The sequence below is a fragment of the Spermophilus citellus genome (genome assembly GCF_964194105.1).
Source record: "Spermophilus citellus genome assembly, chromosome: 9".
NCBI lineage: Eukaryota > Metazoa > Chordata > Mammalia > Rodentia > Sciuridae > Spermophilus > Spermophilus citellus.
In genome coordinates this window covers 24,818,003-24,840,339 of record NC_138191.1, presented here as the reverse complement: position 1 = coordinate 24,840,339, position 22,337 = coordinate 24,818,003, and the positions used below count along the sequence as shown (strand labels likewise).

General features: G+C 48.9%; 1 protein-coding gene across 1 annotated transcript; it reads left to right on the top strand.

Annotated features, from left to right (window-relative positions):
- Positions 1 to 1,329: 1,329 nt before the first annotated feature.
- PROK1 (prokineticin 1) lies at positions 1,330 to 6,613 on the top strand (the record flags this gene model as incomplete). Its single annotated transcript, XM_081305580.1, has 3 exons — positions 1,330 to 1,401; positions 3,741 to 3,866; positions 6,401 to 6,613. The coding sequence occupies 3 exons, from the start codon at positions 1,330 to 1,332 to the stop codon at positions 6,518 to 6,520; spliced, it is 318 nt and encodes a 105-aa protein (XP_081161706.1). The 3' UTR covers positions 6,521 to 6,613.
- Between the last annotated feature and the right edge of the window lie 15,724 nt (positions 6,614 to 22,337).

Below are 22,337 nucleotides of genomic sequence, written 5' to 3'. Positions count from 1 at the left end.
CATTTGCATATACATTATGAGATACTTTGGAGATGGGCCCCAAGTCTAGACACAAAATTCATTTTATGTTTCATATATATCTTATACAACATGTAGGCTGAAGGTGATTTTATATGACATTTTAAGTAATGTTGTGCATGTCACGGTTTCATGGTATGAAATTTTCCACATTTGGCATCGTGTCAAAAAGGTTTGCATTTTGGAGCATTTCAGATGTCAGATTTTTGGAATAGAGATGGTCATCCTGTATTAACATATGGCAAAATATATCTGGGAACAATACCAGCTTTTATTGTTATCTAGATGAACTGAATTGTCTGGGAAAGGATCAGGGAACTTTCTCTGGGTTGTCTGGAATAGTGAGGGCTGGAACTAGGATCATTCCCTCCAGCAAGAAGGGCTATGCCCAAAGTCACCTTTTTATTAGGCTGGCATCTGTGCCCACTGTGTTTGTTTGCCTACAGAGAAGGCCAATGTCATGCTCACCCCATGCAGCAGGAAGGACAGCATTGTAGTTCGTCATACCTTTGAGCTAAAGTTCAGCCCAAGTTTGCAGGATGCTGAGAGCATGGGACCTGAGGGGTTGCTGATTATCTGCCTTTGGCTCCTGTACCACGGTGTTTGCTGGTGTTCATCCTGAGCCCAGTAGAAAGCAGACAGTTAGGTGTCTCACCTGGGAGTGCAACCCCACAAATCTGGACTTGTTTTCTCACTGTCTAATGTCTATTGAAATTTTTACCTTTCGAGGACCAGGGACAGCACCTTCCCCACTTGTAACTTTTTTAGCTACCTCCGTGTTAATCCCCTGGTAAATGCCCAGATAATTCTTGTTGGGCTGAGTGGGAGGGAATCAATAACCCTCCGTGTTTCACGGTTTGGGGCAGGAAAGGATAAATGGTGATGATGCAAATCCCTTAATTCATTACCAAAGCCTCTTTCTGCCCCAAGCAGAATAGAAGGACGCCCAGAGGCAGAAAAGAATATCAAGAGCAATGGCACATAGCTTTCTGAAGCTCTGTATTCCTGGAAGAGTTAGAGCGACTGTCAAAGCCCTCGACGTATCCATTTTTATTAGTTTTTTGTGGTGATTTGATGTTGTTAGGGATTCAGCTCTCATCTTCGCCTCTGAGATCATCTGAATAACGCCGGGAATAGGGAAGGCAAGAACAGAGATGAGGCATCCACAGGCAGCCCTGGACCCGACCATATAAATCTAGGAGGAGGGTGGGGCAGGCGAGCCTGGGCTTCCCAGTTTGCTGGGCACGAGGCTGAGCCGGGGAAGCAGGAAGCATTGGAGAAGACCGTGTTTTGCCTTCACTCCAGGTGGCCATGACAGGTGCCATGAAAGTCTCAATCATGCTCCTCCTAGTAACTGTGTCCGACTGTGCGGTGATCACTGGGGTAAGTCTCTAGCGTTCTCTCTGCCTGGGTTCCAGGACAGTGTTAGGGTCTGCAGGGGATGTAAGCCCAGGAACCACACAGGTGGCTCCGCCATCCAACACACCACAAATCAAAGGGACCCCAGAGAGGGATGGTTTGTGATTAGTTGGACCTCACTCTGATAAACAGGGTTGGCTTTTAAGAAGCTGTGTTTAAATAAGATCTTGTTTTAAATGCATTCGGAGACAATTGAGAATTTTTGAAGTTTTAGTCTCTGGGAAAAATGAAGATTCCTGTTGTGTCATTGGGAATTCTTTTGTAAAGTGGATTTCATCCCTTAATTTACCTTTTGTGTAAGTTTTGGTTTTCATATACAGTCTGGTCCACGTGTCAGTTTTGACGTAGCAGTATGTTGGTTTAATTAAGGGCAGTAGTAGCTCATTGGCTGCAATTACATCAGTATCACCCCTGCTACCTCCACTCGTAAGAAAGAATGTTTTGAAATACCTTTTGCTCTGTGCCCAGTTAGTTCGGAGAGGAATACTGGCGACACCAACATTTGGCTAAAAAATGCCCCAAACAGAGGCCAGTAGAGAAGCACTAGGGAGAGATACCAGTTCAACTGGCCTCTATAAATGCAGACAGCCCAGGCTCAGCCCACGGGTGCTGCACACGTCAGTGCTCACGACTCTGTGGGGGTGATGTCCCCTCTGAAGGCTAGCTTTCACTTTGCCCCACTTTGGCATGGATGCCGGCGGTGTTAGGCAGCTGGACTATTCTTACTAAAAGAAAGTAACACTGCACCTTTCTTGTCAAAGTTATGAGAAGAAAAGGGGAAATGAACTTTTATTTCAACCACTTCCACTGTTTTTGTGGAGTAATGTCAAACAATGTCTGGAATTGGGTTTGTTTTCATGTTTGTAGAGAGGATAATTCCATTCTCCTTTTTTCTAAAGGAAAAAGACTGGTTGGTTCAAAAGAGGCACATATATGAAGGGTAAGCCATTGCTTTGGAGACCCAAAGCAGGCACAGAACGAGCATAAAGCACTGAAGTTTGGTGGGGGTGGGCTGAAGGGAGAAGCCGGGAGGCCCAGCAGTCTTGCGGTCAGGATGGGAGCACCAGGTGGGCCCCGAAACCATGTCAACCTCACTTGGCCAGTTCTGACATCTGGCCCACGGGAAATGCATGACAGCAATGTGAATAGTTAGACAGTAGACCCAGTTGACCTCCATTCTCTGAGTCCTGCTGATGTCCACATGTAACTTTCAGGAAAAGGCCAAGTTCTGCCCTCTCCACATTCCTCTGTTACCTGGATGGCAAATGTCCCCAAGTTCAAGGCTGCATGGTCCCGCTGCCAGAGTGGGACAGCAATGCCCATCCCTGCAGGATAAGGGCCAAGTGGGGGTCTCCTTCCTCTGACTCTCAGCTTTCAGAGCATGGCTAGGTATGAGGGGTGCCCTTGCTGGGCTGGAGACTGGCAGCCAGGTGACTGCTACCCATGCCTCCTCTGGGTGGAGGGAGTTGGCAACCTCTTTTCCTCCTGGGGCTGAGAAAGTGGGGAACTTCCAGTTCGGGTTGCAGTCCCCATGTGCAGCCTGAGCCCTTCCCAGCCTCTACTGGAAAAGAGCAAATCAAGACACAGCTTCAAATTTCCCATCAGTGAAAGCTCTCAGCTTCTGTGAAGTGGCCAGTTCTGATTTCTGCCTGAGTGTGGAGCTGTTTTGGTTTCCCGATCCTAGCTTATGGGTAAAGTGGGTTTTGTGGCCTTCTTTACAAATGTCACCTTCTGGACATACAGAAGGGACATACAGCCTATTCTGGGAGCCGAGCCCTGTGGGGTCCATCCCTACTGGGGGGATCCCAGAGGCCCATAGAGAAACATAGGGAGAGATACCAGTTCAATCGGCTTCTAGGGCGAGGGGTACCAACATGTGGAACAGGCATCAAGTAAGGGTGCTGGGTCTGGGCTGGAGAATCTTGGCTGAAAGCAGCTTAGCACTGACCACCCAGGGGCTTGGGCCATCAGGGACCCTACCAGCTTGGAGAATCCTAAATCACTCAATCCTACCAGCATCTGCTGAGCATCTACTGGCTCTAGGAGAGTTATCCCTCCTGACCCACTGGACTTTTCAAAGGGTCTGCCTCCCCACTGAGAGGTCTCCAAGGAGCTAGGACAGTCCCTCAAACCCAGATCCTGATGGACATGAAGCATCCTGCCCATGAAGGGAGCAGGGGCAATAACCCCAGTCCAAGGCATGCTGTTGTGATGGGGCCAGGTGACACACAACCCCTCAGAGGACTGCTGGGCTGCAACCTGGCTTCTCACAGGTGGTAGTGCTGCCCTCTCTGTCTCTGCAGGCCTGTGAGTGGGATGTCCAATGTGGAGCACGCACCTGCTGTGCCATCAGCCTGTGGCTGCGGGGGCTGCGGATATGTACCCCACTGGGTCAGGAAGGAGAAGCGTGCCACCCCAGCAGCCACAAGGTAGGTGGCCACACAGCACACGTCTGTGTGTACAGGTGAGCCCTGAGCTGCACAGGCCCGGAGGTCCTGGGGCCTGGCTCTAGCCAAGATCACGGAGGCTAGAGCTTGTGAGTACAGTTCTGCTTCCTCCACAGCTGAGGAGGCTCCTGAATGCCAGAGGGCTGTCTGCTGCCCACCCCCACAAACACCCACCTTACTCAGTGTCCCACAGACGATGTTTGTGCATCTCACAGGGCCTGACATCCTGAGCTATGATCTTCCAGACAGTCTGGAGAACCACTAAGACAATTTGATTTTATAGCAGCCCTGGGCCATGGTGAGGAAACAGATCCAGCAAGGTCACGTGACTTGCTCAATGCATAGTCACCGAGGCAGCTGGGCCTGGAACTGCAGTCTTCTGACATCAACTCTAGCTACATGTCATTGATGTTGTGACTGCCTCCTTTGCGGGGACAGCCTGGAGTGCTGGTGGTGTTGCCGCTGTTGGCCGGTGAGGAGTCCTTGCTTCCCCAATGTTGAAGTATAACACCAGAGAAGCACGCCGAGGCAAGGTCAGAGTGGAAAGTAGAGGCTTTATTAAAGGACAGCAGAAAAGACTTCTCCCGGAGGAAGAAGGGGACCCAAGAGGTGGAATCCGTGGAAGTGCGGTTGACTCCCCTTTTTATACCTTGGGTCTTCATCTGGTTTCCCCCCCCATTCCTGTCCTCTGTTCTGTTATCTTTCAGTGATGGAATGTAGGTGGAAGGCCCGAAAGGGTGGGACACAGGTGGGCCAAAGAAGTAATCTGGGCAGGAAGGACTTTTGGGTCAGCATCTTTAAGTTTGCAGGAAGCTGTTTCATTAACATTTCTTTGGGATGGACTCTGGGCCTTGGGCTTTTCCTGGACTTCATTAACATTCCAAGAGTTGTTCTGCTTCCAACCCCCCTCCCCCCACTTCATTCTCAACATGGCCTCCATTTGGGATCTTACTCGATCTTAGACCTGATTTCCCTAACGACACTGACTACCTAACTTTAAATCTGGCTTCAGGAGGTTGAATAGTGTCTCCTCAAAATTAGACTGTTAGACCTGGAGAGGGGGTTATGGCCATTTCCAGTTCTTTACTTGCTGTGGGATCTTGGATAACTAGCATGACTGCTTTTTGCCTCGTGTATACATTAAAGGGAGCCAACTGATTACCCCTGCAGTCTCTTATCCATCTGAGAAATCTGGATTTTGAAAGGGTCTCAAATGCCCTTTGCTCCCTTGGAAACCTTCCTTAGAAACCTGCCTTCAAGAAATCAGCTGGGGGAGGTGGTGCCTCCCCGGATCACAAGCTCAAGGCAACGTAGTGAAGCCCCAAGTGATTTAGTGAGACCCCGTCTCAAGAATAAAGAACAAAAAGGGCTGGGGATGCGGCTCAGTGGTAAAGCACCCCTGGGTTGAATCCCTGGTACCAACAAAACAAAACAAACAAACAAACAACAAAGCAACCATGAAATAAGACCCCCCAAAATGATGGCTCCTCTACACAAGGGTTCTAGAGCTGGACCAGCAGGTACTTGGAACACATTTCAAGAAGGCTGTCACTCTTTTGTGCCCTAAGCATCTAGTGGGCACTCTGCTTCCATCCCCTGGCAGCCAGCTCCCAGCCACAGGGTGTAGAGGAGCCCACAGGGCCTTTGCTTCTGCATGGTCAGGGGGTGCAGACAAAACTGGGGGGCGGGGTTAGGGGGCTATGCGGGGTGGGGCCTGACATCCAGATTCAGGCGTCTTACAAGATTCAGTGCCCGCCAGTCGGGGGTCAGGGGTGAGACTCCTCCAGTAGTGTCCCTCTCAATCTTGGTCTTTTCTCCACACCATGAGGAGGTGGTGGGGACGCTGTGCAGCTCGTAGGCCCCCTTTGCCTTGGAGTGTGTGGGGCTTCATTACAGATCCGTATTCCCAGCGGGGACCTGAGTGATAATAAAACTAACGCGGAGGGCCTCCTACAAGCCACTCTGCAGACGGAGCTTTTTGTAAATATATACTTTAAACCTCTTCCAGCCACATTGTAGGTGCTATTAGTCCATTTTACAGATAGCAGAGTGGATGTGCAGCAAAGTTAACTAAATTGCCAGTTGTCACCCAGCGGGGAAGTGTCAGACCTGGTGTCTGACACTGAACCTATGCTGGTGGTTCCTATTCAGTCCCCCTCAGGATTCCTTGGTGGTCTGGTGGTCCTCTGGGCAGCGAGTCAGAGTGCAGAGACTGTGTGTCCCACACGGCTGCCCCCAGGCACCCACCAGAGTTGAGCGCACAACAGACCTAACATGTAACAGTAGGTGCCCAGTCAACAGAGCTGGGCGTAGGTGCTGCGTCTGAAGGCCAGGCGGCCTGGGTACACATCTAGCTCCTCCGTAGGTGAGCCGAGGTCCCCGCATGCTGCTTGATCACCCTGTACCTTGTTTCCTCAGCTATAACCACTAGTATTGCTGGGCAAGGCTGTGTGGGAGGTGGGGTGTGGCTGGAGGCCACCCCTGTGGGTGAAGGTGTCCCTCTCTGCTCTCCCCAGGTCCCCTTCTTCCGGAGACGCCAGCACCACACCTGTCCCTGCTCACCCAACCTGCTGTGCTCCAGGTTCCTGGATGGAAGGTACCGCTGCTCTGTGGACTTGAAGAACATCAATTTTTAGGAGCTTGTCCAGGCTCAGACGCCCACCAGGCTTCCTCCGGAGTCCAGCCTGGGATCACCTCTTCTGGATTGTTATTTCTACTGTGCAGCCTGCTCCCCCTCCCCCCATCCCTCAGTCCTATACTGCCCATCTGGATCTTTCCTGTCTGGTATACAAGAGGGCACATGGCACAGCCACCTTCACTATGGCACAGTTGGGCCAGCCTGTGGTTGCTGGCCCTGAGAGGTGGCCAGCCAGCTTCTCTCCCCTGTTCAACCTTCCTGAGAGGCTGTGAGCTGTGGAGAGGACATGGTCCTCCTCCCTGAGCCAGACATTCCCCAGCACAGACCCCTGGGGGCATTGCGCTTGGCCCTCGGCCCTATCATGTGAGGTCTGGGAGGGCCAACCTGAGTGTGGTTCCTTCTCTTCTGTTGGAGTAACTCCTGATTTTTAGACCACAGACCCAAGGCCAGCTCTTCCCAGAGGGCACAAGGGCAGTCACCTGGAGTCGGGTGTGGGATGCCCGGTTAGTCAGGCAAGCCAACTTCCTCATAACTCTAGTCCTGTGACCTTGGGCCTGCAAAGTCTCTAAAGCTCTTCCTAACACTTTATCAGTTACCAGAGAGCTCCAGCCCCCAGGGTTTCACCATTACAATGAAAATCTCATTTGATGTGGACAATTTAAAAGGGTATTAGGGAGTTTCCTTACACAACCCTTTTCCAAGGATCAGTCCCTGTGAGCAAATCTGCAACCTTGAGGCAGGTCCTCCCTCCCCTGCCTTGTTATGGAGGAGCAGGGCCCTCTGGCTTCCAATAAAAGAAGGAACCAAACCAAGGTGTGTGGCTGTGGTGTTCCTGTTTCTGAGGGGGTGTAGATCTGTGTGGGCCCAAGTTGTGGTGGGGGAGGGGCAATGTTTTGGAGCTCAGGATTTTGGGGTCTCTTTGATGAGGGGGTGACAGGCAGCTTGGAGGGCTTGGGCAAGGAGGGCTTAGGTGGGAGACTCTACTGAGGAGACAGCTTAGCAGGGTCCGATTGCAACTCTCATTTTTGAAATTTGGTCCCTTTGCTTTTGTTGACCACTTGACCCCACCAGGTGACCTTGTGCCTGGGACAAGGAAGAAGCTGGAGTTGGCCTCACTTCTGAACCCCAGGATGGGAGCTTCCCCTACATTCAGGTTGCTGGTCCCACTCTTCATCTCCACATTAGCACCTGTCCTAGTAAAACATAAAATACAAATACGTAAAATACCAAAAAAAAAACCCCAAAAAACAAAAACCCAAAACAAAAAAAAGCCCCAAACAACAAACAAACCCATAAAATACAAAAAGTCTATCATATCCCACTCTGTTTCTCAGGAGCCCCCTAACACCCTGCCCAGGCTGCCCCTCTTCAGCCCCTCCTGAGAGCAGGCAGTGGCAGACCCATCCACGGGCTGAGCCACCTGTTTCATCTAATTGGACTTATTCTCAATTTTTTTATATATTAGAAACTTGACGAATGTATCATGGACTGTGTCCCAGTTTCCTTTTGCTGTTGGTAAAGACAAAGGGCAGATAGGAGCAGATGGGGAGGCTCAGAAAAACATATTTGTGAGTATTTATATTTAGAAATGATGTTCATAAACATAGTTCTAAAAATAACCTACTTATAAGAATAATATGTCCCCAAGACAAATGAATTCTAGAATAAGATCAGGTTCAAGATGCATCATCCGCATCTCCTATTTGGCTCCAGGATGCACCCATACCTGGTATTTGGCGCCAAATCTTTCATCCTCAACTGGTGGTATTTGGCGCCATCTAGTGACAATAGTAGGAACAGCAAGAAGAGCTGATGGGAGGAGAGAGTCCACCTCCTCAGAGCAGATGGGGACCATAAGTATCCCAGACATCTCCAAATGTTAGACTCAGCTGGAGGTTTAGAGGGACAGTGTTTTCAGCTGTGGCAAGAAATCTGCGGCCCTAAGAACCACAGAAAAATACCAAGTGCCTCTTGGAGTTCTGTCCCATTGCAGCTACAGCTACTCTTTCTTGAAGCTGATGTCATCTTTTAGGACATCTCCTCTCACAGCTTCTCCGGCATGAGGGCAGTGGAGGTGGGTGAGGACTACCTGCCACCTCCATCTGTGTGTCCCCAGGACGTCTTATGGCTGGGCAGAGCTGCCTCCAGAGGCGGCTCCATGCTCCCGGCCCATCCCCCACCTGTGTTTTTATCCATCTGGGTTAGTGCTTTCATCACCTTCCCTAGTGACCTGAGGGACCCTGAGGTGGGCCTGTGTCTAGAGCCCTCCCCAGTGAGGAAGGAGGACGAGTCACACAGAGGACGGCAGAAGCCACAGTGGAGAATCTGCCCTGGAGTCGGCTGAGATCCTAAGATGCTCTGAGAAGATTCGGGGGAAACTGCGGCTGAAGCCTCCTCCCCCTGTTCAGTCAGTGTGAGCAGGGACGGTGCCGGCCACTGGACCCCAGCGACTGAGTCAGCAGGAGAGCACGGATGGATGGCATTTTTCCTACGTGGCCATCCCTGGGCAAGGGATCTGAGCCTCCAGGCTGGAGGAGGCTGGGTCCAGAGATGAGATCCAAGTAGGCCCAGGAGCCTCCCGGAGCCAGAGGGAAAGGTCACCTCCTCGAGGCTGCAGGGCTGGAGTTCAGCTTGCTGACACAGGACTCACTTTTCACAGACTGTGTTGATCGAGGGTGGCTTTGGGTGGGCCCAGAGGGCAACATTTTGCATTCTTGCCCTTTCACACTCTTGACAGTGACCATTCCTGGACTCCAGAAACTGCTGTCTAAACATTCACCTCTCAGATCAGCCCAAGAGTCAACCTGAAGGAGTTGCCTGGAGTGTGCCGAGATATCAGATTCTGCCAGGTGGCGAGGAAGGATAAGGGCAAGTTCACTGTTGGGGTGTTTTCAGAGATGCTCCTTTCAATCATGAATCAGAAAGGAAAGCAACAAACTCTCTCTAAACGAACAGCTCTTCTCAATCCTTGCTGAGTAGATGAGTAAAATAGGGATCCAAACAGTGGAGTAGTATTCATCCTTGAAAAAGGAATGAAGTACTGATTGATACACACTATCTCCTGGTTGATTCTGAAACATTATGCTAAATGAAGGAAGCCAATCATCAGAGACTGTATCTTGTACAGTTCCATCTATGTGAAATGCCCAGTGTAGGCAAATCTGTAGAGATAGAAAGTAGATTGGTGGTTGGCTAGGGTGGGGGATAGGTGAGCAGTGCTTGCTGGAACATGCATGGCTTCCTTTCAAATAGCTATTTTTTTTGGGGGGGGGGCAGGGTACCAGGTATTGAACCCAGGGACACTCAACCACTCAACCAGCTCTAATTTGTATTTTATTTGGAGGCAGGATCTTACTGAGTTGCTGAGGCTGGCTTTGAACTTGGAAGAGATCCTCCTGCCTCAGCCTCCCAAGTGGCTGGGATTACAGGTATGTGCCATGGTGCCCAGCTCAAATAGGTATTTTTAAAAATGCTCATTTAACACTTACTTTATGGGGGTGAGAAGAATAATTTCACGGCAACCGAAAATGTATACAGTTGGCCCTCCAAACCTGTGGATTCCACTGTGGATCCAAAATACTTTTCAAAAAATGTATCTGGGTTGAACATATATAGTTTTTTTTCTTGTTATTATTCTGTAAGTGATACAGTACAACAACTCTTCACTTAGCATTTACATTGTGTTTAGTATTAAAAGTACTCTAAGGGGTATTTAAAGTGTGCCAGAGGATGTGTGTAAATTATATGTAAATTCTATGACATTTTCTGAAGGGACTTAAGCATCCACAGGTTTTGATATCTTTGGGGATCCTGTAACAATCCCCCAATGGATGTCGCGGGATGATTGTTCCTATTCATGTATGAACCAAATAAGGTATTTTTTAATACACGGTTTTCTACCCTAGATTACTTTTTGAATGGAATACCAGATGTTAGCAATTCAGATAATAAAATCATGTAAATGACAAAAAAAAAAAAAAGAACCCTCATTAGCAGTACAAAATCGGATACCATGCACTCTTTCCAGTTGGTGACTGCATCTTCAATGAGCCTACGGGACTTTTTTTTTATTCCACTGGGGGGCGCGGCGCTGCTCACCTAGGTGGGGGCAGAGAAGCCCCTCTGCAGGGTGGCTCATTGCACAGGGGCAACAGGAGCTAAGTCGTCTTGGGGTTCCCGCCTTTTCAGAATCAAGACTAGACAGCCAATCCTGGGTAGGAATACAGTTGCCAGATGGAATCCTACCCCTGTTCCCACCCCTGTTGGGAATATTCCTGTCCTTTAAAGTCCAAATCCACAGAATTAGAGGTGAGCCACTTTCAGGTGGACAAAAGAGTCAGCTTCCTTTGTCGGGGCACCCTGACCCAGGCCTGTAATCCCAGCAACTTGGCTGGGAGGAAGGAGACTTGCAAGTTGAGGCCAGCCTCTGCGACTCAGTGAGAGCCTGTCTCAAAATAAAAAAAATGCCCGGGGATGTATAACTCAGTAGTAAAGCACCCCTGGGTTAGATTCCCCACTCCCTCCTGCTCCTCTCCCCGGCAAAAAGTCAGCTGCCTCTCCTCCTGTGAAACTTTCCATTCAACATCTGTGAAGGGACACAGCCTGCACCCACCCATTCCTGCTGCTTCCCCACCCCCCTGCTTGCCTAGGATGAGCAGGGCCTGGGGCTCTGGAAGACAGCCTGGCCTAGGTCACAGGAGGGCTATCAGCCTCTGGCTCACTTGAAGCCCCTGCTGTCCATAGGTCACAGAGAAGTAAACTGTGGGATGACTCTTCAGAGCTCTGGCAGGGATTTGCCTGGTGAAGGCAGGAGGAGATCCCAGGCCTGGTCGGGGCAAAGGACCCTCATTTGGGGGCAAAAAATTGGAAAAGGAGAATCAGCTGGGCCTCTGTGGACAGAAACAAGGATGAGTCAGGAGCCGTGGGCACATTTCTGACAGAGACAAGTGGGAGAGGAGTCCTTGCAATTCTGTCAACCAACTAAACCACGAGAATTAAGTAAAAAAAAAAATATATATATATATATGTCCAATGACAGCTTCACATTTTCTTGTCACTTCGCATCATGCTTATTGGCATTTCTCACTGAATTATCAGCGATCACCTTATGTTCCTGGGCAGGCAGAGCAACACAATGGTTAGTGACACAACCTGCCAGAGTCTGAGCCCTGGTTCAGCTGCTTACTAGCTGGTGACTTTGGTCAGGTTACTTAACTCTCTTCTCCTCAGTTTCCCTGTCTGTAAACTGTCAATCATCATAGCACCCGCCTCTTAGGTTTGCCATAAGGACTTAATGTCAGTGCCTGCAAGCACTTAGGACAGCGCCTGCTAGGCAGAAGCACCGACAGAATGGTGAAGAATTGTTTGTCTTCCTTATGAAGGTGCCAAAGAGAGTGCTGGTTGCTTGGCCCAGCATCTGGGCCTCTTGTGACCAGGTCACTAAGCCGGTGTTATCTGTAGGCCTTTTTTTAGGGAGAGGGTAAGCTAACCAGACCAGGAAGGAACTAAAATCCTTTTCTTAGATGTGCTTTAATGTCCCATAATTCAAATAAGGATGTCATGGAAATCACCATTTGTTCAGATTATGTTCTATTATTATTATAAGAATAAGTTCAAAAGCCCAGGTTTATGTAGGTAGAACTTGATTATCAACTCTGTTTGGGAGCAGAGATACGCAAATCTTATCTAAGTGCTTCTTAATACGTTGTTTAAACATATGAGTCACTGTTTCAAAGTAAATTGGAGTGTTTGCTCAATACGGGTGATGATCTTAATTCTGTGCCATTTCCCCACCCCCGCCCCCACTCCAGGAAAAGCATAAGGTGAGTAGGCTCTGAATTCTGTTTGGATTCTTAGATTGTGTTCAAATTGAAACCCACCACAGGCTTCAGTGTGTTCCCTGAGACATACCCCACTGCTGCTGGCGGCCGCCCCAGGAGTAGGCAGCAAGAGGAAATGTCACTTGGCCCATAGACGGACGGTTGGTTCCTAGCTCACGTGTGCATAGCAGAACCAGAGGAAGATGTCTCAGCACTGATTCCTGGGAATCCAATTCCCTGGGGCCTTTCACCAACCCTCCTCCACCTGTGACCCCACACTATGGTCCCTGCACCTTCTGCCCTTGTAGAAACATGGCCCTAGCCTGTCAGTCACCTCCACCTTTGGAGGAGATCAATTACACAAATAATGACAATTCTCTTTTGGCTTTCCAAGGGGCAGAGAGGCCAGTTCCCTTCAGGAAAAGCTCTAGTTAAGCCAGTGTGTGGTCTTCTGCTAGAACAATGATGAGCCAGACAATAGAGAAGGCAGGAAGAATGAGCCTTGGAGCCTGGGGCTGTGCCCACCCAGAACTAGGCTGTAGGGGCTCATTGCTGTCCCTGCTGAAAACCTCAGTCACCAAAGTGGAAAGGAATACAAAGAGAGGGGACAGCTGAGGAAGAGAGAGAGTAGGTCCCTTCAAGGGGCAGTAATTTTTGCTCACCCCAAGGCCTGCAGCTGAGCCCCCACCTGGATGCTGGGAACCTCTGCTTAGTGAAGAGGCTGAACTGACTGCCCAGGGCCCCAATCCAGGGGGCACCATGTGTCCTGCACACACTGCTCAGCTCCACCCGGACTTCGCTAGGAAAAGGTGAAAGGGACCCAAGCTGCCAAAGGGGACACAAGTGCATGTCAGAGAATCAGGGCAGCAAAGAATGGGTGCTACCCACCGTAGAAGCCCGTGAAGGTCTCTCAGTAGCATCAGGTCCATGGACAGAGGCAGCCCTCAGAATGCTCCCAGGCCAAGGGCAAGGGCACCTGAGAGCCAGTTCTGCAGGCTGGCCAAACCTGCTCCCATTAGCCTTCAGAAAGGAGTTTCAGAGGCTCAGGAGGCAGGGTCAGGGGAGGGGCCTCAGGGGAACTAAGTGTTTGGGAGCCTTTGGTCCCTGCAAGTTGACAAGTCCCAGCCAGAGAAAAGTGAGAGAGAAACTTCTTGCCTCAGCATGGGTTCCAGGGCCCTCCCTGGCAAGGGATAGCTATGAATAACCAGGTGGTCACTGGTGTGGTCTCAGGAAATTCACTTTCTTCCTCTTCCTTGGGGTCCGTGGGTGCTTCTGATCATGGGGAATGTTTCCCGTGGTCACCACATCCTGGACAGCCTGCACCCTCCCCAGAGCCCTGGACCACGGGATACCAGTGGACACAACCTGACTGCAAGGCATGTGAGCCGGGAGGGGCTCCAATGCTTTTCCACAGAGGTGTCCTGAGCCCCTTGGGGAGCTGGGGACAATCTGAGGTGGGGCTGGGCCCAGCATCTCCCACCCCCTCTCAGACTCTGCCCTCTGTTCCTTCCTCCATGAGGATCCTCTCTTCCTGCTGTCTTCTCTCTGTCCTCCAGGCTGGAGGTCTGAGTGGTCCTAGTGGTCCTGGGACCTAAGTTCAGATATCATCTCAGCTCCTCGGGGATGCGGGCAGCTCTCAGGGTCGGGAAACATTAATCCCTGCTGGCTTCACAGGGGCTCCCTTGAGAGGTTCCCACAGCAGGGCCCTGTCCCCGCCAGCTCCAGGGGTTAGCATCACATGGGGGGTGCTTGTTAAGTACCCAGAGTGCTGTGTCCTACCCCAGAACCACTGGACCCATATTTCTGGAGAGAAGTTCTGGGAAGCTCGGAGACTTAGCGGCTTGAGAAATGGAATGGATTAGGCGAGGAGACCCAGCAACTCATTCTTCTCAGTTGAGTCTGCTGCTGCCCCCCACCTGGTAGCTGTGTGACCACAGCTTGGGAGGCAGCTTCTTTAACTTCGGTTTTCTCATGGGTAAAATGGAGTTCCTGCTACAACCCACCTCACAGGCTGCTGTGAGGGCTGGGTGGGCTGGGGCGAGCCCAGGGCTTGGCTCTAGCCAATGCAGAAATGTGAACAATAATTAGAGGAGCTCACGGTGGGAAAGTGCTACCTGGGCTGATAGGAAGATTTATTTCTTCTGTTTATATAAAGTGGAATCTGCCCACCTGTTGATAGTGTGTTAGCTTTTGGTTCCTGTGACCAAAATACCTGACATAAAGAACTGAGAGGAGGAAAGATTTATTTTGGCCTCTGGTTTTGCTATTGGAGTCCGGGGCCAGGTCTGACTCTGAGGATCCAACAGTCAGGTCCAGACGCTTGGCCCCAAGACTAAACAGGAAAGGTCACGGTGAAAAAGTACAAGGAGCATTGATAGTGCCCCCTAACTTGGAAGACAAGTGCACTCCTGTCCTTAACCCTGTCTTTGAGGGGCTGACAATGACCCTGAGGTTTGTTGTTTTCTTGTTTTGTTTTTGGTACCAGGAATTGAACCCTGAGTAACCACTGAGCTATATCCCCAGCCTTTTTTAAATATTTGTATTAAGAGACAGGCTCTCACTGAGTTTTTAAGTGCTTCACTAAGTTGCTGAGGCTGGGTTTGAACTCAGGATCCTCCTGCTTCAGCTTCCTGGGTTTTGGGGATTACAGATCTGCATCATCATACATGGCTGACCCTGAGGTTTCATGCAGAGGGGAAGGAGGGCAGGGGTTGGGGGTTTGCACAGCCAGAGGCTTTTCACAGCTGCCAAAGCAGGTGATCTTGGTCAGGTGTGGTCTGTCGATTGTTATTTGGCCAGGCAGGGCCAGCTGCCGTTGCCCCAGGGGTAGCCTTCCACTCCTCACAGGTGTTTATTGGATTAGACCTTGTTCCTGGGATCCCAGGTGACTTGGAGCAAAGGGATACAAGATGGAGGCAGAGATGGCAAGTCTTATAGCCATCCATTGGACATATGCAGGCAAAAGTGAAGAGTCTCAAAGGTCTTTGCTCTAATTTCAGAGGTCTCAGTGCAAGGTTAGCCCACTCCACTGCCTGAGAAGAGGTAGAACATCATGGTGGAAGAGCAGGGTGGAGAAAACCTGCTCAGCTCTCGGTGGCTGGGAAGAAGAGAGGGGAGCAGGGGCAGGAGATGCCAGGGAGAAGGCAAACCCTTCCAGGACGTACCCCCAGTGACCTACTTCCTCTAACTATTTCCTAACTCCTGTAGTCCATTCAGCTACCCACAGAGGAGGGCAGAATCCTTGGGATTCAGTCATAGCCTAAATGCCCTGCCTCTGAGCCTTGCTGCATTGGGAATCATTCTTTCAATATAAGACTTTGAGGGACTTTCCAGATCCAAACCATAACAGCTGGTGTCTGTGCCCACCAATCCCCAAAGGGCAAGTGCAGAACTGTAGTCAGGTTGCAATCAATAAATAGCCTGTGCCCATTCTACCTCTGACCCGTCATGAAGGGGTCCAAGTGGAGTGAGGCTGACCTCCTGCTCCCACTCCCCGCCCCACAAGGAGGAGCTGGTCAGAGCCTTTGCTCATGCTTCCCTGTCTCTCTCACTCCAGGATTCTTGCCACAGCTGTGGCTGCCACCTCCCCCACCCCTTCCCTTCCCCTCCCCCTCCCCTCCCCCTCCCCCTCCCCCCTCCCCCTTCTCCCTCCCCCTCCCCTCCCCCTCCTCCTCCTCTTTCTTCTTTTTAAATACACCCCCAAGAATAACCCACCCAGGATTTGACTGCATGTTGTAGCCCTCTCCATTTTTTAAACCACAGTCTGTTCAGTTCAAGGTCAAGACTTCAACTTGGGCTATTTATAATTGCCGAAATGAAGCCGAGTATTAGTTTCAAAGCAGTCACACCAGATGTCAACTTGGAAGTTGAAAGACAGACAAGCCATCTTATAAGTTAATGTTGCCCATGATTAATATTAGATATTTTTCATACCTACTCATCTCAGGGGAAAAAAAAATCCTCTTTCATTGATGTAGCTGGATGGTGTACAGCCCTTCCATTGAGGTGGGGCTACTAAAAATGTTCTGGTACAGCTTCAGCCAAAGATGAGGTTCATAGGATTGTGGCAATCTGTGGTTGGGAACAAATGACATTGGGCAAAGGACTTGGGATGGTGCGTGTTGGTAATAGGCATGAGGTGCTTCTTGCTGTGCTGAGGGGCGGCAGGATCTCTCCTCGCCTTCTTCCAAGTTACCCTGCAATGTTGGTGGCAGGAGCATCATGTAACTCTCATCCAGTCCTTGAGTTGGGAGCAAGACAGTGTCCAAGCTAGGGGAGGAGAACCCCACTTCTCTCATTTCATCTCTCCCTCTGAACCTGTTACTTTCTCAGTGACTTCCTTGATTAGTGGAACACCTATCCTCTGGGTGCCTGGCTAGACTTGCCCAGGGAAGTGCTAGATGCTTCCAGAAATAACATCATTATATCCCTTATATCTTTCTGTTCTAGAATTCATACCTGGGATTTCTTTTAATCAAGTGTGGTAAGACACAAGGATATGGAAATGATTGTTTGGAAAGAAGAAATTTATACTCACAGATCCTTAAAAGGAGGAGGCACAGGGTGACTTGGGGATGTGCCAGGGTTGATCAGGAGGTAGAAGAAGGGTAAAGAGCATGGTCCAAAGCCTTTATTGGGGTTCTTGAAGGAAGAAATGGGCAACCCAGTGTAGTTATTTTGAGTAATCTTAGGATTGGATAGTTTGAATCATTTTAGTGGGCTCTGGGGCAGTTCCTAGTTGTGTCTCTGAGCCTGATTCAGTAGAAGGGGAATGTTGCTTGGTGTGTAAGTTTGGTGAAGGAGCTGAATGGAGTGTGGGCTCTGGATTGGGTGGCTTCCATATAAAAAGCATATTCCTAGAAGTGTTATTTGCTTCCTCTAGGAATTATCGAATATGGAAATGAGAAACTAGAGTAATCTTCCAGCTCACCTCTAGACTGAACTCCCTGTCTTCCCTGGCAGAGTCAAGGACTCTACTCTCCCTGCCCTGCAGCATCTTCCCGTAAGCCAATTAAAGGACTTGTGCATTGAATTATTCTTGGTTGTTTCATGTCTGTGTGTTCCAGTAGACTATGAGCTCCTTGAGGGCAGGCAGAATACCCAATTCATGCTGCATGCTTGGTGCTTGGCCCAAGGACTAGGGGAAAGGGGAGGAGGTGTATCTCTGTGAGCCACAGGCTGCTGAAAGTCCATATGTGCATCTTATGGTAACTTATTCCTTGATCTCGATTACTGGAGACCTCTTCTGGGAGAGATATTTCAGGGCTTCATTTGCTTACTTTCTCTCTCTCTCTCTCTCTCTCTCTCTCTCTCACTCTTTCTCTCTCTCTCTCTCGATATATATATATATATATATATATATATATATATATATATATACACACACACACACACACACACACACACACACTGATAATCAGCAATTATTGATTTCCATGTTGTTCTAGGTTGACTTAGAAGATAAATAAGACAAAATTCCTGCCCTTGAGTTCACAGTCCAGAAAGGGAGGCTGATACATGAGTCACCACTCAGCAGCAAGATACCCATCTGAAATCGTCAGAGATTGAGGAGCAAACTGTGCTGGGGATGGATTGGGTGGTCTCATAGGAAATGTAGACTGGCTTGACAAGATGCTTTATTTTATATAATATAGTCAATAAAGTGCAGTACTTAATTTCTCAGCCTCCCTTTGCTGCTAACAACTATAAAATGAAGTGAATTGGGCCTGGGCAAAAATCTGTTTTCACTCTTCTTTCTTTCTTCCTCTTCTTCCTTCGTTGATATTGGGTGTAATGATTGGCACAGTGCAGCCATAAGGGAAAGGCCAAGTGAACGGTAGTGATATTTGCTGAACCAATATCATATATGTCTGGACTTCTTTTGTGAGAAAGTTGGAATATTTTCCATAACTGCCAGAAACCAGATGATCCACCAAGTCTAAAATACTCATTTTCTTTACATAAAAACATAAAAGATGTTGCTGATCTCTGGTCTAGATGCGGGGAACTTGTATCAGACACTCAGTGCTCATTGGCAAAGGGGACCAGGTGTAGCTCTGTTGAGCCACAGGCTGCTGAAAGTCCATATGTGCATCATCTAGGCACTTAAAATAAACTGATGTTCATTGAAACCACTGTAATTGAATTTTCTGTTACTTGCAGCCAAGTCCTTTCCCAACTGATGTAATAGGAGATGTAAGGAAGGGCTTCACACATGGCATCTTTTGAGCTGAACCTTGAAGGAGCTCTCTAAGCAGAGGAGAGGAAGAAGGGTAGTTGGGCAGAGTCAAATTAATGTGTGGGACAGTTTGCTGCTCCATTAAAGAGAATCAAAAGGTGTTTGGTGCATGGTAAATATTGCTTTCTTTGGACACACATAATGAACAAGACCCAGTGTCAGGCTGTGTGTGTATGTGTGTGTGTGTGTACCTGTGCATGCATGTACAAAGAACTATAGAACAGGTTCCCTGCATCTAGACTGGGGTCAGCAATACCTTTATATTTTTCTCTGAAGATAGTAAATATTTTAGGCATGGTGGGCCGTCTGGTTTCTGTCACAACCAGTCAACTCTGTTGTTGTAGTCAGTCATAGGCCGTACGTAAATGAATGGACACAGATGATTGCCAATAAACCTTTATTAGTGGACACAGAAGTATGAATTTTATATCATTTCAATATTCCACAAATATTATTCTATTTTTCTTTCCTACTTAACAATACACGCTACTCTCAGCTCTCAGGCCATCCAAAAACAGGTAGAAGCCTGCATGCAGGCTTGCAGTCTGCCAACTCCGGCTCTAAAAAGCTGTAATCTAATCAATGAAATAAATCCCCAATCCAGGGAAAGTGAAATGGCGATGTTTTTGGGTTTCTTTTTTTTTTAATTGATTGTTCAAAACATTACAGAGCTCATGATATATCATCTTTCATACATTAGACTCAATTGGGTTTTGAACTCCCATTTTTACCCCAAATACAGATTGCAGAATCACAACTGTTACATACTCACATTATTACATAATGGCATATTAGTGACTGTTGTATTGTGGTACAAAAGATCTGGCTCTGTGACGGGTGTGCACTGGCTGCCTTAGAATAGGAGACGGTGCTGCAGCCTGGGAATCTGTGCTCCATGATTTTGCAATCAGACAGGAGGTGGGAGGGTGCTCCCAGCTTGATGAGGCTCTGTGTCAATCATGGAGGATGGACATGGTTGGGGCATGATGAGTGCGCCTGGTATCTGGGATGCTGCAGAGATGAGGTGGGCAGGTGGTCGGGGACAGGAGCTTGGTCTGCAACCTCTTTGCTGACCAAGGTTCCTGAGCCAGGAGGGGCCAGAACAGGTGCTTCCTGACCAGCCTGTGTGCTTCTCTCTGCTGGGAGCTGCTAGTCCTGCCCAGAGTCTTACACCATAGCTGTAGAAATTGCCTTGTCTCCTTTGTCCCATCCTCTCTGCTTTCCCAGTCAGGAACCTGGGATGGGCTTCACCATTGCTGTCTCTCAGAACTAATAATATGCTGTCCCAGGTTCAAGGTGAAACTCATACCTCCACTTTCTCCCAAGAGGACCTGGCCTATCTGTGATGCACTGGGCAGACATTTCCAAGGTCTGGACTGCTTAGTGAAGAACAAATAAAGTTGCAGGAGGCTGGGAGCTATTCTCAAAGTATTCTGCTGACTGCAGCAGGTGAGCAAACCATTACACCATGCACAGGGGTCATTTTATGGGGAGGAAGAAAGATGGGGAGGTGGTGTTTAATAAATATGCAGGACAGTCTTAAGATGCGCTTGCCAGGTCTCCACTCTCTTGAGGTCTCCCCCAGTTGTGCCGTTGCTCTTTCTCAGTCATAAATGCCCCAGGCCTCCTTGATCTGCAGTCTTGGAGGCTTTTTAAGTGTGGACATAATTCAGTCAACTTTGCAGAATGGCAGAGTTTTGTGCCAGGTGGGTCATGCCATTGAATTGATAGGATGTGCATTTAAGAATTGAGTTCAAGGGGAGGTGGCTCAAGCGGTAGCGCGCTTGCCTGGCGTGCGTGTGGCCCAGGTTCGATCCTCAGCACCGCATACAAAGATGTTGGTCCGCCGAAAACTAAAAAAATAAAATAAATATTAAAAAATTCTCTCTCTCTCTCTCTTTAAAAAAAAAAAAGAGGGCCTTCACAATACCTTTATCTTAAAAAAAAAAAAAAAGAATTGAGTTCAAGGGTTGAGGGTATGGCTTAGTGGTAGGGCACTTGCCCATCCAGTCAAGGCCCTGAGTTTGATCCTCAGCACATCAAAACAAAAAACAAAACAAAAAATTAGGAATAAAGTTTAAATTCTAGCTTTACTTTTCTGAGATAATTGGGAAGATACATATGTGTGTGTGTGTGTGTGTGTGTGTGTGTGTGTGTGTATGTGTGTTATGTGGTGCTGGGGATCAAACCCAGGGCCTCATGCATGCCAGGCAGCTGCTCTACCACTGAGCCACATTCCCTGCCCAATACATGCATGCTCTATCTTTCTATTTTATCATGTATTCAAATGAGACTATTTTATTCTACTTTTCTGTGGTTCTGGGGATTGAACCCAGAGTCTTGAGCATCTAGGCAAGTGTGCTACCACTGAGTTGCAGCCCCAGGGCAAAACATGAACATGGAACCATCCAAAGGAGTAAAGCAGTGGTATCTAACGGGAAGTAAACACAAGTGTTAAAGAGATTTAGTGTGGCTCAAGAACATTCTGAGACATGGATTTTGTGCTTTTATTTTTATTTTATTATTTCTGGATGAAGTGGCTTTATTAAAGAAAGTAGCAAAGACTTAAGCAAAGGACTTGAGAATTAGAGACTTTCTTCTTGCCAAAGGTGGACACAACATTGACAAAGTGCCAGTTGTACTGCATCTGCCTCTTGGCCAGGCCTTTCTTTTTCCTCCTCCTCCTCCTCCTCCTCCTCCGCCTCCTCCTCCGCCTCCTCCTCCTCCTGGTTGGCCACCTTGACAGTTTGACCTCTCACTTTTCCAGCTGGGGCCAGAGAACCTTGGACTTTACCTCCAAGCATGCATCCAGCTACTTTCCAGAGTAGTCTGGGCCTCCACCTCACACTGGCCTAGAGTAGCCTCAGCCTCCAGTAGTGTGTCTGCCAGGAGCCCAACTTGATCTTCTGGGGTAATGCTCTCCATTGAGGCTGCAAAAACCTTAATCTGGGTGGCCATCTCTTGGCCAGTTACTTCAAGGGTTTGTAATCTACCACGCGGCCTGCGCAGTGGTTTCATTAATGAGGTTCTGGCATTAAGTTAGTTAGAAGAGATCAAAATAAAACACACGGACAGTACCTTATTTTACATTGCTAGGTCCGAGACGGCTCGCCTCCCTGTTTCCCCGCCTCCAGCCGCCCAGCAGGGCAGCGAGGATTACTCTGGGCTAGCAGGAGAGAGAGAGAGCGAACACGCCAGGGAGTAGCCTTTTATTTGGGGGAACAAGAGATTCAGGGGAGAATTCCATCCAATGAAGGTTGAGGGGGGGCTGCACTCCAAGGTCAGGGTCAGTGATTGGGTCTCCGGGGTCAGTGGTCACGCACACCCCCACACGGATGGGCTCTCTCATCAGGAAAGGGTCGGGATAGCTCCGACACAGCCAGAGCGCCTCAGGCCCTTAACGGGAGTCACCCAATCACGTGTCAGAATGGCTCCCCACATTGTAACTCTTGGGCAGGGACAAAGAGCTGGATGTCGGTGACGAGCTGTGGCCCTAGCAGCCACTACTGTGAAGGTGGGAGAAAGAGGAAGAAGGGAGGGTGCGCTCACCCTTACCACCTGCTTTGTGCCACATCACTCCTTGATTTTGTGCTTTTTTTTTTTTTTTTTAAGAAAAAAGAGTCTTTTCATTTTCTTTGTTGTCTTTTTCTCTGTTTTTCTTTGCCTCAGGGAATCCATGGGCTGGGCAGAAAGCAGATAGGACTTCCAGGGTTGTGGCTGGAAGCACAGGAGAACTCCAGGCTCCTGGGAGGACACAG